This window comes from Aethalodelphis obliquidens, unplaced genomic scaffold, assembly GCF_003676395.1.
Source record: "Aethalodelphis obliquidens isolate GAN/ISIS:26980383/991018 unplaced genomic scaffold, ASM367639v1 scaffold3, whole genome shotgun sequence".
NCBI classification, from domain to species: domain Eukaryota; kingdom Metazoa; phylum Chordata; class Mammalia; order Artiodactyla; family Delphinidae; genus Aethalodelphis; species Aethalodelphis obliquidens.
The window spans coordinates 43,511,972-43,534,797 of record NW_020837947.1 but is presented as its reverse complement, the minus strand read 5'-3'; the positions used below and the strand labels follow the sequence as shown (position 1 = coordinate 43,534,797).

Here is a 22,826-nt window from a genome sequence, read left to right as displayed (position 1 = left end):
TGTTTCTCGGCAGCCCTGCCACAGCATCAATAAATCATGCCCCCCTCATGAAGCGCTTCTCTGACAGCTGCGAGCCACTGTTGCCTGAGGAATAAAGACAATACTTCTAAGGAAAACTCACGTGGGAAAGACAGAGATAGAAAAGGGATATTATTTGCCTTCCTTTAGCAGCATAACTGTCAGCAAAATTGAAGACCATCAATTCGGACTGATTAGGAGACAACTGCCCTGAGAAATAAATCCATGACTGGTATACCTGAAGATCCTTAGTGGTAATCAACAGTCAGCAACTGGGTTGTACACTTGTTTGTTCGTTTTAATGTAGATTATATCGAAGACCCTTTTCTTTCCATTTTTCTCCTGTAGAGTCCTCCTTCTGGCTAATAAGAAAATTATCCTTTCGGTAGGACATAATGGTCTGCATTTACTTTGTCCCCTAGTGAATACACAGCAATCAGATAATTTGTTTGAAAGACTCTAAATGGTTTGACTTCATTGAAAAGGAATCTATAATGTTATGCTAGTCTCCAAGTAGGGCCTACAAAGCTTGCTAAACCCATAAGCAAGCATTACAGTATTCTCGGCACATAACAGCCAATATCCTTGTAATTTTGTTCTAAGCCTGTAAAGCTGTTTTGCTCCATAATATTCTACTAAGAAAGTGTTCAGCATAGTCACTGTAGCCTGGGAATTATTCAAAGATATGACTCAGTTAATTCTACTTTTTCTTTGCTTTCCTCATGGAAATATTCTACTTCTATATTTTTAATGCTAGAATCTAAAACATTTAATCTAGCTTTTGGCTAACTAATGACTACCTAATATATAAGCACCTGTAACACTTAAAGATAATTCTCAGGTCTCCTGTGCTTTTTCTTTCCTAGGGTATTGTAAACATGCACTTGACTCTCAGCTGGAAAACTACATTTGACCAAATGTTACATGTCATTGGTTAATTAAGCACATTTGCATTCAGCATTTCAATTCATTTTCTATTTACCAGGCAAAGACAAATGAAATGCAAAAAGAAAAAAAAATGGGTATTATGGCAAGATCAATTTTGACAACAGTTTAGACTTTGCTCCTTGCTTATCATTTCCCTAAATGGATAGGCTCCTAGATAATGCAAAAGTGAGAAAACACAGGCAGATCCATATATTTTTCATCTCATACCTAGAGTGTGTGTATTTGAAACATTTATAGTCACATCTAGCCACAGACAGAAATTGTTTTGCTAATTTTTACATTACTCTTGAGTAGGTCAATAGATTTAATTTTGGTACTATTGTGAAGATAACAGATAAGGCAAATTTAAAATTAACATGTCCATGTTCACACAGAAGGTTCATGACTACAGACTCTCAAATCCACATTTAAATCACACAGAACAATGCCCATACCTGAAAGGGAGAAGTTGCCTTTCTGACTTTCACTTTCTCTGATTAGAAAAGCACCTGTCTGATTTTCTGAATATAATAGTTGTTTTTCAGCATCTGCCCTCTTGATTGCTCCAAAGAACCACCTAAAAAGAGAGAGATATAAACTTTAATTAACCAGTCAACATTCATTTTTTTTAAGGAGCAAGAAGTTTGGCAAGAAAGTTCCAATATCAGAAGGGCTTATACTCTTTAGTGAAACTATAACAGGTATAAACGGTAGTTTTTGATACTTGATGACATGATTTTTCTGGATGTCTGCAACACTCACCAGGAGTCTTTAATATATTATAAAATAGAAATTTAGCTGATGCCTCTGCTACCACATGTCTTCTCACACCTGCATTCTGTCTGAGAAACCCTGTGTTCTCCTGTCAAATCCAAAGCTTCTAGAGTGGGCCCACCACACGGTAAGTTTGCCATGTTCCACCCTCTAAAACTATTCACATCACCATCAGACTGTCCGCTGCCGCTCCTAACACCTTCTAGGTGTTAGGAGGCAAACATTCCAATCCAGGAATTCATATGTTTCACATCAAAGTGTGAACAGTAAAAATGTAGTTCTCCGGGTTTTAATTCCCATGTTTCTCCCCTCCATCACTGCCCAACCCCCCCGACCCCCATAATATAAGATGGTTTTGCATGTTTAAAAGGAAATGTTCATCGGTGGAGAGATTATGTAAAAAAGATACTTCTGCCTGGGAAGTATCTTCTTAGTGTCCCCTCCACTTCTCATCTTTACACTCTTATCCTTAACATTCCAGAACTACAAGAGTCAGTAAATGTGAATGTGATCAACCCCAACAAAGAATTATGGATTTTAATATCAGAACCAGTTTAAAACATATACCAAGTCAGCAGACACTAATGTGATAAGAGGAAGCTGAGACAGCCAGCTTTGCGTTAATGACCTTTCACTGTAGGGTCATAATGTCGATCTTTATCATTAAAGACTTCAGGTAAAACATTTATCTTTCTAGGCATCATTTTTAAAAATGTAAACACTCAAAGAGAAGAAATGTAGGCTTGAGGGAAGAAATACAGGCCAGGTGAGAAATTGCAGGCTGGGAGAGGCCCTCAAAAATTGGTTCCAATTGGTTTGACAGGTCATGGGTATTGGGGAATATGAGTGCACTAAGGGTGACACAATTGGAAGGAAGAGGGGAAGAAATTGAAAAAAAAGAGACATTAAAATATAATTACCTTCTAACAAAAGTAAGATGTTTGTTTACCATTTTCCCAATCATCAAATTGCAAATTACACAATATTAACTATATTAGCCAGAAAATGCCAGATTATGTTGGAACAATGAACAACTCCAAAAATCTCAGTGGTTTAAGACAACAAAGATTTGTTTTTCACTCAACTGCACGTCCACTGAAGGTTATCTGTGCCACGTCCATCTCTATGTCCACCAAAGAATTTCCATCTCCATGCTTCCACGATTGACTAGGCAGGCTGGATTGGAAAATGTGGCACATCACAGGCTGGTTCCTGGAGTTTCTATTTAAAGTTTCTGCTCAAGAATGAGCCCACTGAGAAATAAGTTGTATGTTCATACTAAATCCAAAGAGAGTAGAAAATGCAATCCTACTATTTCCCTGAAGGCAGAAAACTGGAAAGGTTTGGTAGACTACACTAATGACTACCATATTGATTCAATATCAGGAACCAAATTAATGTCCACAGGCTATTGTTTGTCCAAATGAAATTTTAAAAGGCTTGGAAACATTCCAAGGTGGCCATGGAATGAATTCACAGAAAAATAGAAACGTATGTTTTCCACTATTGCAGAAATAAGTAAATATCAATAGAATAATGGAACATAATAAAAAACAGACCCAAACATACAAATTAGTGATGAAAGGATGGATTAGTCAATAAATGATGCTGGTACCAATCATAATCCATATAAAAAAATTAATTGCTGCTACCTATAGCATACACAACAATTTTATATAGATTAAAAACCTAATGTAAGGGCTTCCCTGGTGGCGCAGTGGTTGAGAGTCCGCCTGCCGATGCAGGGGACATGGGTTCATGCCCCGGTCTGGGAAGATCCCACATGCCGCGGAGCGGCTGGGCCCGTGAGCCATGGCCGCTGAGCCTGCGCGTCCGGAGCCTGTGCTCCGCAACGGGAGAGGACCCAACAGTGAGAGGCCTGCGTACCGGAAAAAAAAAAAAAACTAATGTAAAAGGCACATTCTAAAACTTTCTGAGACTATTAGACTAAGGAAGTTTTCTTCCACAGACAAAAAGAAAAAGAAGACATACGAGCCTTAAGGGAAAAGATTAATAATATTTATTACACCATAATTAAAAACTTGCAACACCAAGATTACCATGAAATAAAATTAAACTATAAGCCACAGACCTGGAGGAGGTATTTGCAGAGCATATAAACAAGGATAAGATTAGTATTCAGGTTATATAGAGACCTATAATCACTAAAAAAAAAGACAACACAGTAGAAAAACTTGACACAGTATATAACTGGATAGATCACAGAAAAGAAAAACCCAATAACTAATAAAAATAAGGAAAGAAGTACAGCCTCTGCCTATTGCCAGTAATTAGGAATATTAAGAATATTAAATATAAAAAAATGAAATGCACTTTCACACTTTTCAGGCTGGACAAAATTTAAAACTCACATTCAGGCACTGGAAAAAACATGAAACAAGAACCTTTATATAATACTAGTGGCAATGCAATTTGATACAACTAATTCAGAGAACATCTGGCAATATCTAGTAAAGCTGAATATTTGTATGCTACTTAATTTCACTTCTAGATTGTATACTCTGTGTGCTCAAGGAAATATACCACAAGCACATTCACTGAAGAATTCTAGCATGGAAAGTTGGAAACAACCTAAAGGCCCATTGTAGGGGAATAAATAAACTTAACTATGGATATAAAATGGAATCCTATCTGGCAGTTAAAACAAATAAATTGTTGAGGGACAAAAGGAAGTTGAAGAATGATACATACCTTTATAATATTTATATAAAGTTTAAACAAACACATGAAAAACATTAGATATTTTTATGGATAGCATGCTTAGTGAAAGCTAATAGTTAAAATACTCAGGCAATTTTTTTTAGACTCCATTTCCAGCAATGGCAAAATTTCTTCACACAAATATTTCAAGCAAAGAAGCAACATGGATCGAATATACTTATCAACCCCATGCATTTTCCTGATTTCTAGTGCATTAATTATGCAGCATCATTAAAATGTTTGGTCCAAATATAAATATGTAAACCTTTACAAGAATTACAATTTATCTAACAGATTAAATTCTTAGAAGTACAATTATATCTCATATATCTCATAATTCTAAAGAATAAATACTCCATTAGATAAGCTGTACATATATACATTACATTTGTATTTTGGATAATCTAGTTTATAAAATGATGTCTTTTCTCTGCCTAATATATGTATAAGCAAGCAGATTTTGTAAATCAAATGATTAAAGATATAATAATTTTACTACATTTGTAGAGAGGAACTGTGTGATGAATTTTTTTTCTTAAATTCTCTTCTGTCTCACCAATTCTGGATTCTTTTTTTTTTTAATTTAATTTTATTTATTTATTTTTACAGCAGGTTCTTATTAGTCATCCATTTTATACACATCAGTGTATACATGTCAATCCTAATTGCCCAATGCATCACACCACCACCCCCACCACCCCGAATTCTGGATTCTTGTACAATCACTTTACAAGGCAAATCACACCAGTAATGAATTGATAATAAGAATGAAATACATGTAACTATCTGAATGGATGCATCAGCTCACTTAATACCTGGAATTTTACTTGGCTGAGATGCCATCAAGAAGTGAAGAAAATAAATCGTTGTTTTCTGGATGTAGTGGCATTATAATGCCATCTTTCATACTCAAAGATGATGCGTCTGCTATAGATTGTGATCGCTAGAGCATGTGCTGCTGTACAGACTAGTGGGCAACCGATAGTTCGGTCCACCCTCTGCACAGGAGAAACCCGTTCCTTAATTTGTGGTTTGAGCCATGGGCAGAACTGTCATTCTCCTCAGTTCTGCCTTTAGAGCCCCTGCTGGTCCCACTCTGGAAGGGCACGTACACCCCAAGCCTCGTTGTCCACAGGCCACAGCCATTTTCAACGCTCTCTTTAAGCTGTAGTTCTTCTGTGCAGTAAACAGTGAGTGCTGACAAGAGATCAGGATATCCTAGGAGGCAGAAAGCATCAGGGGAGAGTCTTATAGATCGTGATCCTCGAAATGTGGATCGGAAACAGCATCACACAGAAACTTGTTGGAAATTTGCAGGCTTCACGTCATACCAAGTGAATCAGAAACTGAAGGTGGGGCCCGGAAATCTGGGTTTTAATAATTAGTTCCCCAGTAAATCTTATGCACACCAAAGATTGAGAACTACTGAGGTACAGAAATAGTAAAGAAGTTGGAAATTTACACAAGACATCTGAAAATAAGTTGGATTTGGCACTTACATGTAAAAATTATCCAATAAAATGATACTACACACACTCACATACACATTTTATTGATATTTAATGAAAATAATCTTTATTACTATGCCATACCTGCCATGAAAGAGATCTTGATTAAGAATAACCAAAAACGAGAAGAGATCCATAATAACCTATAACCTTGGAGAAAAATGCTTCAGTTAGGTGAAAATGGAGCAAAAAGTACACTGCCTGTTTTAGATGAAAGGAATATGTAATTGAAATCTAAGATTCATTCTGCAAACATTTGAGTGTCCATTGTGTGTAAATTCTGTAGCATGGACACAGAAAGATCTGCAAGACATACTGCTGAATGAAAAAGGGTAAATTGCAGAGTACTAGGAATATTATAGTTTTATTTATATTTTAAAAACCAACAAACCAAAAATTATATGTGCTTACTTCTCCAGACATTAGGGAGAGATGACAAAATAGATGACAAAAGACTTTCACTTTTTACTCTGCATTCTTCTCTATAATTGGATGTTTACGATAAGATGTAGTTATATCACTTCACAATTTATTTATACACAAAAAAATGAAAGAAGTCAACCAGGTATATGCTACAAAAGCCTACATGTCATAAAGATCTGGACTAGAGATTTTGGCAGTCAGAATTGATAGTTACAAGAAAAATCTCAAAGGAATATGGGATGGGTGATTATAGATGAGCAGTGAAACAGATGGAAGATCAAACATGACACCAGGGTTTCAAATCTGCATGACTGGAGGACAATGTACTCAGCAGCACATCAGAAGGCAGAGTGTAACAACAAGTAAGAGCTACAGCATCTCACTGGGAAAGTTATGCCTGGATTTCCTCATTTGTAAGTGGGAGTAATAATCATTACCCTGTAGGCTTCTTTTGAGATGAAGAAAAATAATGTGTGTAAAGTGCTTCATGCCTGGCCACATTCACGCTTAATAGCACCTATTTTAAGAGAACTGATTTAAGGGAGAAATTATATATTTGGTTTTAGACACGATGGATTTGAGGTAAAGACAGAACATGAGTGAATATGTGAACATGATCTCACTTCTCTAACTGTATTTGTACTAACTTTGCTGTTCTGCCTGCCCAGTCTTCACTAGGTCATGCTGCCACCAGGTGGCAGTAGACCATTTTACTAAAGCAAAAAGGTTAACGAAAGCTATAAGGTGATTAACTGGACGTTATTTTACAAAAAAAGTCACAATGTGTCTTTTAAAAACAAAAATGAGAATTTATGCAGTGTTACTGAATATCAACATTTAAATAATATAGATCCACCAGAGGGCAAACAGCAGAAGCAAGAAGAACTACAATCCTGCAGCCTGTGGAACAAAAACCACATTCACAGAAAGACAGACAAGATGAAAAGGCAGAGGGCTATGTACCAGATGAAGGAACAAGATAAGAACCCCCAAAACAAGTAAATGTGGTAGACATAGGCAAACTTCCAGAAAAATAATTCAGAATAATGATAGTGAAGATGATCCAGGACCTCGGAAAAAGAAAGGAGGCAAAGATCGAGAAGATGCAAGAATGTTTAACAAAGATCTAGAAGAATTAAAGAACAAACAGAGATGAACAATATAATAACTGAAATGAAAACTACACTAGAAGGAATCAATAGCAGAATAACTGAGGCAGAAGAATGGATAAGTGACCTGGAAGACAGAATGGTGGAATTCACTGCTGCAGAATAGAATAAAGAAAAAAGTATGCAAAGAAATAAAGACAGCCTAAGAGACCTCTGGGACAACATTAAACACAATAACATTCGCATTATAGGGGTTCCAGAAGGAGAAGAGAGAGAGAAAGGACCCGAGAAGATAGTTGAAGAGATTATAGTCAAAAACTTCCCTAACATGGGAAAGGAAATAGCCACCCAAGTCCAGGAAGCGCAGAGTCCCATACAGGATAAACCCAAGGAGAAACATGCCGAGACACATAGTAATCAAATTGGTAAAAGTTAAAGACAAAGAAAAATTATTGAAAGCAGCAAGGGAAAAATGATAAATCACATACAAGGGAACTCCCATAAGGTTAACAGCTGATTTCTCAGCAGAAACTCTACAAGCCAGAAGGGAGCGGCATGATACTTAAAGTGATGAAAGGGAAGAACCTACAACAAAGATTACTCTACCTGGCAAGGATCTCATTCAGATTCGAAGGAGAAATCAAAAGCTTTACAGAAAAGCAAAAGCTAAGAGAATTGAGCACCAGCAAACCAGCTCTACAACAAATGCTAAAAAAACTTCTCTAAATGAGAAACACAAGAGAAGAGAAGGACCTAAAAAAACAAACCCAAAACAATTAAGAAAATGGTCATAGGAACATACATATCGATAATTACCTTAAACGTGAATGGATTAAGTGCTCCAACCAAAAGACACAGGCTTGCTGAATGGATACAAAAATAAGACTCATATATATGCTGTCTACAAGAGACCCACTTCAGACCTAGGGACACACACAGACTGAAAGCAAGGGGACGGAAAAAGATATTCCATGCAAATGGAAATCAAAAGAAAGCTGGAGTAGCAATACTCAGATAAAATAGACTCAGATAAATACTCAGATAAATACTCAGCAATACTCAGATAAAATAGACTTTAAAATAAAGAATGTTACAAGAGACAAGGAAGGACACTACATAATGATCAAGGGATCAATCCAAGAAGAAGACATAACAATTATATATATATATGCACCCAACATAGGAACACCTCAATACATAAGGCAACAGCTAACAGCTATAAAAGAGGAAATGGGGCTTCCCTGGTGGCACAGTGGTTGAGAGTCCGCCTGCCAATGCAGGGGACACAGGTTCGTGCCCTGGTCTGGGAAGATCCCACATGCCACGGAGCGGCTGGGCCCGTGAGCCATCGCCGCTGAGCCTGCACGTCCAGAGCCTGTGCTCCGCAACGGGAGAGGCCACAGCAGTGAGAGGCCCACATACCACAAAAAAAAAAAAAGAGGAAATGGACAGTAACACAATAATAGTGGGGGACTTTAACACCTCACTTACACCAATGGACAGATCATCCAAACAGAAAATTAATAAGGAAACACAAGCTTAAATGACACAATAGACCAGATAGATTTAGGTGATATTTATACGACATTCCATCCAAAAGAGCAGATTACACTTTCTTCTCAAGTGTGCACAGAACACTCTCCAGGATGGATCACATCTTGGGTCACAAATCAAGCCTCAGTAAATTTAAGAAAACTGAAATCTTACCAAGCATCTTTTCTGACCACAATGCTATGAGATTAGAAATGGACTACGGGGAAAAAAATGTAAAAAACACAAACACATGGAGCCCAAACAATAACCAAGAGATCACTGAAGAAACCAGAGAGGAAATCAAGAAATATCTAGAGACAAATGACAATGAAAACACAATGATCCAAAATCTATGGGATGCAGCAAAAGCAGTTCTAAGAAGGAAGTTTATAGCTATACAAGCCTATCTCAAGAAACAAGAAAAATGTGAAATAAACAATCTAACCTTACACCTAAAGGAACTAGAAAAAGAAGAACAAACAAAACCCAAAGTTAGCAGAAGGAAAGAAATCATAAAGATCAGAGCAGAAACAAATGAAATTGAAACAAAGAAAACAATAGCAAAGATCAATAAAACTAAATACTGGTTCTTTGAGAAGATAAACAAAATTGCCAAACCATTAGCCAGACTCATCAAGAAAAAGAGGGAGAGGACTCAAATCAATAAAATTAGAAATGAAAAAGGAGAAGTTACAACAGACACTGCAGAAATACAAAACATCCTAAGCACTCTATGCCAATAAAATGAACAACCTGGAAGAAATGGACAAATTCTTAGAGAGGTATAACCTTCCAAGGCTGAACCAGGAAGAAATAGAAAGTATGAACAGACCAATCACAAGTAGTGAAATTGAAACTGTGATTAAAAATCTTCCAACAAACAAAAGTCCAGGACCAGATGGCTTCACAGGTGTATTCTATCAAACATTTAGAGAAGAGCTAACACCCATCCTTCTCAGACTCTTCCAAAAATATGCAGAGGAGGGAACACTCCCAAACTCATTCTATGATGCCACCATCACCCTGATACCAAAACCAGAAAAGGTACTACTAAAAAAGAAAATTATAGACCAATATCACTAACGAATATAGATGCAAAAATCCTTAACAAAATACTAGCAAACAGGGCTTCCCTGGTGGTGCAGTGGTTAAGAATTTGCCTGCCAGTGCAGGGGACACGGGTTCGAGCCCTGGTCCGGGAAGATCCCACATGCCGCAGAGCAACTAAGCCCATGGGCCACAACTACTGAGCCCACGTGCTGCAACTACTGAAGCCCGCGTGCCTAGAGCCCGTGCTCTGCAACAAGAGAAGCCACCGCAATGAGAAGCCCGTGCACCGCAACGAAGAGTAGCCCCCGCTCGCCGCAACTAGAGAAAAGCCCGTGCACAGCAACGAAGACCCAAGGCAGCCAAAAAACAAAAAAAAGAGTACTAGCAAACAGAATCCAACAACATATTAAAAGGATCATACACCATGATCAAGTGGGATTTATCCCAGGGATGCAAGGATTCTTCAATATACGCAAATCAATCAATGTGATACACCATATTAACAAACTGAAGAATCAAAACCATATGATCATCTCAATAGATGCAAAAAAAGTTTCTGACAAAATTCAACACCCATTTATGATAAAAATTCTCCAGAAAGTGGGCATAGAGGGAACCTACCTCAACATAATAAAGGCCATATGTGACAAACCCACAGCAAACATCATTCTCAATGGTAAAAAACTGAAAGCATTTCCTCTAAGATCAGGAAAAAGACAAGGATATCCACCCTCACCACTATTATTCAACATAGATTTGGAAGTCCTAGCCATGGCAATCAGAGAAGAAAAAGAAATAAAATGAATACAAATTGGAGAAGAAGAAGTAAAACTGTCACTGTTTGCAGATGACGTAATACTATACATAGAGAATCCTAAAGATGCCACCAGAAAACTACTAGAGCTAATCAATGAATTTGGTAACGCTGCAGGATACAAAATTAATGCTCAGAAATCTCTTCCATTCCTATACATTAACAATGAAAAATCTGAAAGAGAAATTAAGGAAGCACTCCCATTTACCATTGCAACAAAAAGAATAAAATACCTAGGAATAAACCTACCTAGGGAGACAAAAGACCTGTATGCAGAAAACTATAAGATACTGATAAAAAAATTAAAGATGATACCAACAGATGGAGAGATATACCATGCTCTTGGATTGGAAGAATCAATATTGTGAAAATGACTATACTATGCAAAGCAATCTACAGATTCAATGCAATCCCTATCAAATTACCAATGGCAGTTTTTACAGAAATAGAACAAAAAATCTTAAAATTTGTATGGAGACACAAAAGACCCCGAATAGCCAAAGCAGTCTTGAGGGAAAAAAAAGGAGCTGGAAGAATCAGACTCCCTGACTTCAGACTATACTACAAAGCTATAATAATCAAGACAATATGGTACTGGCACAAAAGCAGAAATATAGATCAATGGAACAAGATAGAAAGTCCAGAGATAAACCCATGCATCTATGGTCAACTAATCTATGACAAAGGAGGCAAGGATATACAATGGAGAAAAGACAGTCTCTTCAATAAGTGGTGCTGGGAAAACTGGACAGCTACATGTAAAAGAATAAAATTAGAACACTCCCTAACACCATGCACAAAAATAAACTCAAAATGGATTAGAGACCTAAATGTAAGACCGGACATTATAAAACTCTTAGAGGAAAACCTAGGAAGAACACTCTTTTACATAAATCACAGCAAGATCTTTTTTGATCCACCTCCTAGAGTAATGGAAATAAAACCAAAAATAAACAAATGGGACCTAATGAAACTTAAAAGCTTTTGCACAGCAAAGGAAACCATAAGCAAGACGAAAAGATAACCCTCAGAATGGGACAAAATATTTGCAAACGAATCAACGGACAATGGATTAATCTCCAAAATATATAAACAGCTCATGCAGCTCAATATTAAAGAAACAAACAACCCAATCCAAAAATGGGCAGAAGACCTAAATAGACATTTCTCCAAAGAAGACATACAGATGGCCAAGAAGCACATGAAAAGCTGCTCAACATCACTAATTATTAGAGAAATGCAAATCAAAATTACAATGAGGTATCACCTCACACCAGTTAGAATGGGCATCATCAGAAAATCTACAAACAACAAATGCTGGAGAGGGTGTGGAGAAAAGGGAACCCTCTTGCACTGTTGGTGGGAATGTAAATTGATACAGCCACTATGGAGAACAGTATGGAGGTTCCTTAAAAAACTAAAAATAGAATTACCCTCTAACCCAGCAATCCCACTACTGGGCATATACCCAGAGAACACCATAATTCAAAAAGACACATGCACCCCAACGTTCATTGCAGCACTATTTACAATAGCCAGGACATGGAAGCAACCTAAATGCCCATCGACAGACGAATGGATAAAGAAGATGTCATACATATATACAATGGAGTTGTACTCAGCCATAAAAAGGAACGAAATTGGGTCATTTGTAGAGACGTGGATGGATCTAGAGAGTGTCATACAGAGTGAAGTAAGTCAGAAAGAGAAAAACAAATATCGCATATTAACACATATATGTGGAACCTAGAAAAATGGTACAGATGAACTGGTTTGCAGGGCAGAAATTGAGACACAGATGTAGAGAACAGACGTATGGACACCAAGCAGGGAAAGCAGCGGGGGGTGGGGCTGGTGCGATGAATTGGGAGATTGGGATTGACATGTATACACTGACGTGTATAAAATGGATGACTAATAAGAACCTGCTGTATAAAACAATAAATAAATTAAGTAAAGAAAAGAAAAGCAGGATGTGTTTATACACACTCTTGAATATTTATAAAACATTTGTGGAAGGTTACCCAACACTGTTTTGTACAGTTTATTTTTTGATTGTGTGTATGTATTACATTTTTCCTAAAGAAAAAAAAGTTTAAATAATATAGATGTCAATCAAAATTGAGGGAAATCAACCTGTTAATAGATGTGGTGTCTCCACGAATGTTTCCTCATTTCATTTACTGGAGTCTTATTCTATCCACTCTGCTGCCTCACTGACTGGCATGCAGTAGGACACTCATAATTCCAATCAGATGGAGGTAATTTCCTCCTACGTTTTTTAAAAGGGAAAACCCATCCTTAGTAACTGCTGGCTAAGGTTTACAAAATTTAACAAACAATTTCTTTCCCCAATGTCTCCCTAAAATCCAGGACAGCTGGCCTTAAACCACAGTAGACAGACCCTAAAAAAACAAACTCCTAAAACCAGTCCCAGAAAAACACATGGATCTTCCATGTGGGAAAGTGGGTAGATCAACTTGACCCATAGCCACCATGGGGAAAGTGCCCTGGGCGCCTCCCCTGGTGGAATGCAGGCTAGGGGTATTTTTATTGTTGTCATCACAGTTACACACGTTGTCAGGGATAAACCCACCTATTGTCCTCACCAGTGTGGTTTGGGAGGATCAGTGACACTAACATTTTTGCAAAATAACTACAGTTTGCAGGGTACGCTCATAATCACATTTAGCCATTTATGGTGCCTAAATGTAAGGCTTGGAATCATAACCCCTCGAGCTATGGAAGTTCTATATGGCTCGCCTGCATTGATCTGTGTTTCAGCAACATTGCCAGGAAAGCCAATATCCAGTTCCTTATGGTCCAGGCAATCATGTCCCTTCCCCTCTATAAAAATCTCCTTAGGCTCAGCATCCCCCTTGGCTTGCAGTAAATGAACGCTGTCACTTTTCCCCACTCCCCTACCATGATAAGGACAAAATAATAATAATAATACTGCTCCGTGTATTTTCTTATTCTTTCCTTCCTTTCCATTTTCCCCACCACAAACTTTGTCCAATGCATCATCACTATTTGGACCCTGGTAATATTTTGCTATCTCTTATCTTTAATCTTAATAGCTTCCACTTCCAGATCACACACAAGGAGCCAGGCACTGTTGCTACAAGTTGTATGTACATCACCTCAGTCTCTCTCCCCCTTGCTTACACCACCACCACTAGATTAATCATCTGAAAATATGACCTGCGACATCTCACTGGTACATACACATTAAAAAAGTTTTAAGGTGGGCTTCCCTTTAAGGTGGCGCAGTGGTTGAGAGTCAGCCTGCCGATGCAGGGGACACGGGTTCGTGCCCCGATCCGGGAAGATCCCACATGCCGCAGAGTGGCTGGGCCCGTTAGCCATGGCCGCTGAGCCTGCGCGACCGGAGCCTGTGCTCCGCAACGGGAGAGGCCACAACAGTGAGAGGCCTGCGTACAGCAAAAAAAAAAAAAAAAAGTTTTAAGGGTTCCCTTTGCTTATGGACGAAAATCCTTATTAACCTGGAATTCCAAGCCCACCTCCATCTAGATGCCATCCATTTCTTCAATCTTATCTTCCCTACATCAACTGTGCTCCAGCTAAACACATCCTCTCACCGTTGTCGGTGGTAGCATTACTTAAACCTGCCTACCCACGATTCCCACAGTTCTCAGCCTCTACCCCTCTGGTTTGGAATGGAGCACACAAAAGCTAGTGCTGCACAGTTTTACTTTTTATTTTTAGATTATTCCCTGTGTTCACCTGAGGCTGCAGGCTTTCCTGGCACAGAGACTGAGTCTGATAACCCACATATGCCTTTTGGAGCAGTTAAATAAACACTTGTTGATGAACAGTTAACACATTGTACCTCAATGTGGGCATCTTATATAGTCTTTTGGTTTATACTGAATGTTGGACTTTAGATAACACCTGTGTTTTCACGTAACCTTTTATCTGTGCTTGCCACAGTGCATGGAGGGTAAAGCACTTAAGAGAGAAGCCTTATCTGCTCTGGGCCAGTTGCAGCACAGATTCGAATGTTAATTGGCCTCAGACCACAGATTCCAATCTGACCGCTCTCTTCTCCCAAAGAGGAAAAACACTTCCACATGAATGTAGAGACCAAAACTGAGGCTGACTCTTCTGTTCTCCAAAACACAAGCATGTCAGGTCTGCACACATGAAAACCGTGTGTGATAAACTGACAATGTCACATCCAGTATCTGAAGTATGACTTGCAGTCACAGAGGAAACAGGAAATTCCTTGCGTGGGTCATTTGATAAAGCTTTTTTGTTGCTATTATTCACCTTTATAGTCATCACAAAAGGGGCTTTTGAAGGAATTTTCTTAGGGAGGAAGTAAGGTGAATTGGTACTTTCCCCACTGAGGAAGGTATGTACCGTGTGTTTATGAAAGAATCTGATTGTAACCTGAATCCACTTCCCTGAGTCTAGTCATCAAAAGTATGCAATTCCTCACAAAAGGTTTACAAAGAATACTGCAAAGTTCAGATGGGCATTTAATCTCAAGGCAGTGTTTTTGCTTCACAACAATTCCCGACTGTGTAAAAGGAAGTAAAAGCTAATATTGATGTCTCTTTTAAAATAAAAAACAAGATGTGCACATATATCATGGTATTTCCAATCATCAAGCCTGAGATAAAAGTGTAAATTTTAATCTGTCTGCTTTGTTTTTGTACAACATTTGTGATAATGTTTGTCCTAGAAACTAGAGGAATATGGGTTAGAGTTGAAAGCATTAACCATTAAATAGTTTCTACCTTTGTCCCATCCAAAGAAAGTATATGCAGTTGATTTTATAATTCCTAGGGAAATGCTTTACTTCACAAAACACCACAAATGTTCATTCGGATTCCTTATATCAATAAGCTTTGGGGTAGTAGCGTTTATTTTTAAAAGTTATATGGGTCACTAATTTCAGAGTGACAGCCCCACTTAGTTTCCTACCAAAAAAATAGTTATCTACTTTCATGAATCATTTCCTTTCTCATTCCAAGACAAAAATAAAAGGAACTTTTAAATTCACTTAACTTTAAAGAATTTTAATTTCTGGTGTCATGAATGATATTATCTCATCCCACTTTATTTAAGCCACTGAGTATCCTTTAAAAAGCTACAAAATAACTTGTTCTTTGGGACCACTTTCATGGAATAAACAAGACCAAACATTTGACTCTAATCAGCTGGTAGTCCCTGTGTGCACCTGCTCTGGATGGGTTAATAATGCTATGCTTTGGACTTGCAGCCCAGTCTGCATTTACTGGATACAGGTTTCTCATACAAAAAGAAAAAATGAGGAGTATCTGTCTTCTTTTTTGCCAATATCGGAGGTGATATTCAAAGTATTTTATGACTGATACAGCACAGGTGCCCACTATTAGAACAGACACCAGCAAAACCAGAGGTTCACGTCCACGTTTCAGCCGTGGTACTTATCATTTTAACACTAAAGGATGTACTGTGTCATCCCTTACTTTCATTAAATCCTTTATCCAAATAAAAGATAGTAAACATCTTTCAAATATCTTAACCTTCTTATTACCCTACAGGGTAATATTGATATAATTTTCTATGTGCTTTATAAGCTGAAATATATCAGTAATATTTACTTCATAATACCTATATGGAGAACAGGTGAAAAAAGCAAAAGAGGAAAAGAAGGGTGTATTTCCTTTCCTTTGAGAATCTTAGAGTATTGAGGGTGGGATAAAAGACCTTTTTAACTGAGTAATAACTCAAAAAGAAAGTGATAAAACAAAAAGAACATTTAATCACCAAGGGTGTACCGCCAGAGATATGAACAACTAACAGTGAGTCAGCGATGGAAGCCTTCTTAAAGAAAATACACTTTAAGTGTATTTTCTTAAGTGAATACGGATTTGGAAAAGATGAGAAATCCAAAGAAATGAAGGGCAAGGGCATGTGCACAAGTAAAGAACCAACAAGGTGTCTGTGAGCAGATTGGTTTGGTGGGCAACAGCGGGGGAGAAGGGTCCATTAAAGGAAGAAACAAGAAAACCATTTCTTTGATGTTTATAGGTAATTCCATGTGGAAACTACTAACTCCATGGAAGAAGTAGATCTTCAGCAAAATTCAAAAAGTTCATTAGGAGGATAAGATATTGCATTTAAGATTTAGCATGGTAGAGAATATTAAGTTTGGGGCACACCAGCAAAAATGATAGAAAATTTTGACTTGTTCTTTAAAAATTATTTAAACAATAAATTTAAGAGATGACAGTATGAAGGGTGGGAACAAGGAAGAATTCTTCTGTGGGAGGAACACAGGAGAGTTGATCAGTTTAGAGCTGGAAAGAAATTTTTATCTGGGCCCATGGGTAAATCTTTGAAACTCACTGTAAATGTGTTTGAAAGAGTACATGCACTTTTCTGGGAAAAGAATCCATCATTTCATTAAATTCTCAGTGATGCCTGTGACAGAAAATACTCATCTTCCTCAGTAAGGCTAAGTGTTTTTTCCAGGTTCACACAAGAGCTGGTGACAAAGCTATAACCAGAGTCTACCACCATAAAATTCATTCACTCATTCATTTTTCATTCAACAATTGCAACCATTCATTCAAGCACCTACACTGTGCCAGGCACAGTTCTAGTTGGTAGAATTACAGCAGTCAATGAAAGAAACAATAAGCGCCGCCTCTGTGGAGCTCACGTACTAATCGGGAAAGACAGCAATAAACAAAATAAATGAGTTACTACATAGTGTGTTCGAAGGTGATAAGTGCAAAGGAGAAAGAAAAAAGAAGCAAAAGAAGGAAGAGGGAGAGTGCATTTTTAAAATCACTCTTAGTAGGCGGCAGTAATTCCAGAGGGTTTTCCTGTGTGTTCCTAAAGTCAAAGTAATCAGAATAAATAGAGCTGTGGAGAAAAACTGAACTGAATCTTTGAGAGAAGTAAATGAGTGAGGATCATAATCCACTCTAGGATTGAAGCCAATATCCAGGTTTTTCAACTGCAGTTTGGCCAAGATCTATCAGCAGTTTTTTTTTCTAATTAAGGAATAAACAGTGTCCATCAATTCCACTCATTTCTATCACTGATGTTTATGGAAATGCAAAACACCAGGAGCTCTGAGTATCCTCCAAGGGTCTTCTTGGAAGCAATGGCTCGTTAGCCAAAGAAAAGTGAGCAATATGTTTAAAGGCAAGAGCACCATTTTATGAAAAATAACTATACACAGAACAGAAATAATATTTTTGATTCTAATAGAATAAATAATGTAGGATTTGTTCATAGATATCTCTTAAATCCATATAAAAATCAAAATGTTTAAATGAAATTGTCTTTCACATTTGGCAAACATACAATGAAAAACAAAATCTCTACTAATCTTTATCCATATGTGGCAGAGACACACACATATATGTGGATGTGGATGTGTAAGTGTGTGTGTGTGTGTGTGTGTGTGTATGCCTGCAGCTACCATCACAGATGTGCACTAATTTCACTGCCTTTTTAGGGGTTTAAATGAAGCAGGTGTTCCCAGGCAGACAAAGAGTGAGACAAAGAGTTCACTAAAGGTCAGAAAAAACAGTTTTTTTCTTTTTTAATAATTTGACCCTGTGCACCCAGCTACCCACTAAAGATGATATCATAAATAATAACCAATAATAATGCTAGCATAAATAACCAAAGTTTATAACCTATGTAAATGCCAACCACTGGACTTTGAAATGGTAGAAGCTGAACACGTCCACAAAACCTTGTCAAAAGGAAAGCCAGAAGCAGTGGCAGAAAATACACCTTTTGTTTTCAGTGTCAACAAGCTATTTGTCAGGAAACAAAAGGAAGGCTCTGCCAGCCCTGGAGGATTTTTCTGAACCTGAAAATTGGTTTTCTGCTTGTTTTTGCTCAGAGTTAGAGGAAAAGACAGTTGCACAAGTATATTAAAGCTTCACTCCTGGGAACTGTTATGAGGAAAGGTTGCTGAGAAAAGCAAAACTGTCCCTCACCTGCCGCACACACACCAGGGCCACTTAACTTCCTCCAGGGCCTGTTTCCAACACCAGTTTGCCTAAGAATGCCAGGAAGAATGTGTACAAGGCAAATGCCCCCAGGCCTGAGGTGGAGCTCAGGATGCTGCAGGTTCCAAAGCCCAGCCCACAATTCAGAGGCTTGGAACCAGGTACCATGGTCTGAGAAGTACAGCCCTGTTTTCTGAGTGGAAAGCCTTTCTCTTATGTCTGTATCATCGACCCCAAACCTTTGTTCTCTCGGGTCTACTCTGCCCCACACTGGACTTCACTCTCTCATTTTCAACCCATCCAACAAGTTATAAATTCAGTCCAAACTTTATGCAAAAGTTGTGAAGAGCAAAGATTTAAGTACAATCTAGAATGGAAAACAAGTTCAAACATGTGTCAGAAATCTCTGTTCTTGGAAATTTATATCCTCTCCCCTGAGGAGAAAATTTCCCATCACCTCTTTTCCCTCAGGTCCAGGGCCACCTGCTTTTACAACAAAATACCCTCTGCTTTTGTATGCAAAGCAATTTGGTTCTGGGCCTCCTTCTGGATACTCCAATAGACATTAAATTATTCTGTCCTATAAAGGCCCATCCACTCCAGGTCTTGATTCTCATCAGCACCAACAGTCAGAGTTTTGCAAATAGAATTTTTTTCAGCACATCAAATCCTTGGGCAGAGCGTCTCTCACGCCATAGCCCATATCAGAGGGTGGAGATGTAGTTATGCATTCTCTTGCTGACAAAGACACACCCAAGCATAAGGGTGAAGGGGCAAAGTTTCGTCCAGTTACAATTTATGCTTTAAATAATGCAACTTTATTAAAATAATGAATTTCTTGAATTAGGTTAAAATATTTGCTGTCTCAAAGTATCTTCATAGGGGATAAACTCCAATGATACACAATGTAAATATTACTTATAAATAGCACATAAGCTATTTGTACACAAGTATGTGTTCTAAGAAGCTGAAATATGCCCTGCGTGGATGGCCACCTTACTAATTAGCCAATTGCAATTCAATAAGGTATCATTTCATAATTTGGGTGATACAAAGACTTTTCCAGCTACTAAAACACTATGCTAACTTCTTGGCCTGGGATTAATTGAAGAACTCAGTGAAATACAGAGTACACTAAACTCTGACCTGTCAGTTGTGTCCCAGAAAAGAGATTTTTAAATCTTACACATTTGAAAAGACTTGCTGTTGGAATGAGAGCACAGGACAGGAATACCCTAGAGCTTCAGGATTGGGGCCCTCAATAAGAATGAGGGGCAGGTTTTGGCGAGAATGAGTGATGGTAGATTTATTATATGAGACACCTCCTTCTCATTTAATTCCTACTCCTCCTTTGGATTGCAGCTCAAGCCTCTTGGGCTAGGAAATCCTTGTCTCCTTACAATACTTGTAAGTGCCAAGAGAGCAAAACCCTATCTTTCTGCTCATCACTGCAATGCTCAGAGCCTAGCACAACACCTGGTATTAAATATACTCTCAATAAGTCCGCCTGCCAATGCAGGCGACACAGGTTCGTGTCCCGGTCCGGGAAGATCCCACATGCGTGGAGCGGCTGGGCCCGTGAGCCATGGCCGCTGAGCCTGAGCGTCCGGAGCCTGTGCTCCGCAATGGGAGAAGCCACAACAGTGAGAGGCCCGCGTACTGCAATAAAATATATATATATATATAAAATATATATATATATATAGGGCTTCCCTGGTGGCACAGTGGTTGAGAGTCCGCCTGCCGATGCGGGGGACACAGGTTCGTGCCCCAGTCTAGGAAGATCCCACATGCCGTGGAGCGGCTGGGCCCGTGAGCCATGGCCGCTAAGCCTGCGCGTCCGGAGCCTGTGCTCCGCAACGGGAGAGGCCACAACAGTGAGAGGCCCGTGTACTGCAAAAAAAAAAAAAAATATATATATATATATATATATATATATATATATACTCTCAATAAATACCATGAATGAATGAACAAATTATTATTTGGGGATATGAGTCTTACCAAATTAAAGTGAGTCTTACAAAGTTAAAGCTGACCAAATAACTTCAAAAAATAGATCATTATTATAGAGAGAATTGTCTGAAGGTTTGGAACAGAGAGCAAAAGAATAAGTCAGATTTTATCAGTCATGAATATCCTCATAGCCAATCAGATGATCACAGTCCTATAAAAAAGGTGACAATAACAACAATCACCATAAGGATAACATTTGGATTTCACTTCACAATTCACAGTGTCATCACCTACGTCATGGCACTCATTCTCACGGCAAATCTTGGGGTCGTCAGAGCAGGTGCTTCAATATCCCCATTTTGTGGAGGAGGAAACTGGAGCCGGGAGAAATTGCATAACCTGATCGGGTCATGCAGAGAGCAACCAGTGCCAGTGTGTTGGTAGATGTCCAAAGCAGTTAGGTATGACCTCTCTAAAACTGTGCAGAATGTGGAGTAGGAAATGTGGACTTGTTCTCAAATCAAAATTTTACTCTACAGAGTGGGTCAGAAATATAAAGAAACGATTGCATAAAAAGGAGTATCAGGTTGAAACTATTATAAAAAGACATTTTAAAAATTTTACCTAAATTCTTAGAAAACTGCCCCACAAGGTGGTCTTAGTAGAAAACAGGATGTTTGGGGACACACCCCTTTCATTGTGAATAGATAAGTTCTCTTGTAGCTATCTCCCAGAGAGAATGCTAAACAGAGTGAACCATTGCTTTGGACTACTGTAACAAATCATATACTTTCCTTTTTTAAATTTCCCTTCAACTTCACTGATTTCCCACCAAAAAAAAAAAAAAAAGAAAATCACATGAGGATATTTACCCTTCTTTCTTTGACATTCTGCCTAAAAAATATTATATACCATACAAAGTACTGTTCACTTTCAATAGTGTTGACTTACTAAGAGCCAACTTATTAAAAATGTTCCCACAGGGACTCCCCTAGTGGTCTAGTGGTTGAGACTTTGCCTTCCAATGCAGGGTGTGCAGGTTCGATCCCTGGTCAGGGAACTAAGATCCCACATGCCTTGCAGCCAAAAAACCAAAACAGAAAATATATTGTAACAAATTCAATGAAAGACTTTAAAAATGGTCCACATCAAAAAAATCTTTTAAAAAAATGTTCCCACAGAATAACAGAGTATACTTTTTTAAAGTTAAACACGAATTCCTGTTTGTTGTTCAGAGGTAGGCTCGGTTACATAAGGATCAAAACTAGAAAATGGAAAGGAAAATAAGATTCAAATACATATTTAAATAAGTAAAACAATCCTAAAATTATAGACGAGATTGCAAATAATGAATTATGAAGCTTAAAGCAGCTTTTCTACACCATCAACCAAAAAATTGATTAAACATCTCAAAAATAAAACCAAATTATCACTTACTGTTTCTATAGAAAATGATATTACAAAATCATTTTCACATGAAGAGCCAATCAAAGAAAATGAAGTTAAAAAAAAGCAGGGGAAAACTTTATAGAGAATGTAGTTCATTAATATCTTACTATAGTTATAATGTTTATTATTTGTCAGCTTCTTTAAATAATTTGTAGTGATTTCACCTTCTGTTCTTGATAAATATTCCCCTTCTTACCAAAGTTTGTCTACATAATTTTGAATTCTATTTTTAAAGAGAACCTCCTCCTCCAGACTATATAAGCTATATAGGCCCATGAAACCTAGATCCACCCATGTTCAGAAATATTTTCTTAGACAGAAAATCTCAATGACAAGACACAAGTTTCCCACCTCCTTTAGTTTCCATGTACATACTCATAACATTTTTAAACTTTACATTATAGTAATTTTCAAACACAGTCCAAAGTGCAGAGAATAGTTTAATGACCCATTTTTACCCAACAGCCAACTTTAATAATTATCAACATTTTTTAAATCTTATTTCTTGTAGCACAGGCATACCTTGGAGATACTGAGGGTTTGGTTCCAGACC

General features: G+C 37.9%; 1 protein-coding gene across 1 annotated transcript in view; it reads right to left on the bottom strand.

The window, feature by feature from the left end:
- Positions 1–22,826, bottom strand: part of FRK (fyn related Src family tyrosine kinase) — an 86,055-nt gene that overhangs the window by 36,628 nt on the left and 26,601 nt on the right. Inside the window, exon 2 of the mRNA XM_027088202.1 lies at positions 1,401–1,522. Coding sequence (XP_026944003.1) covers positions 1,401–1,522 — 122 coding nt within the window. The remainder of the gene's footprint in view (positions 1–1,400; positions 1,523–22,826) is intronic.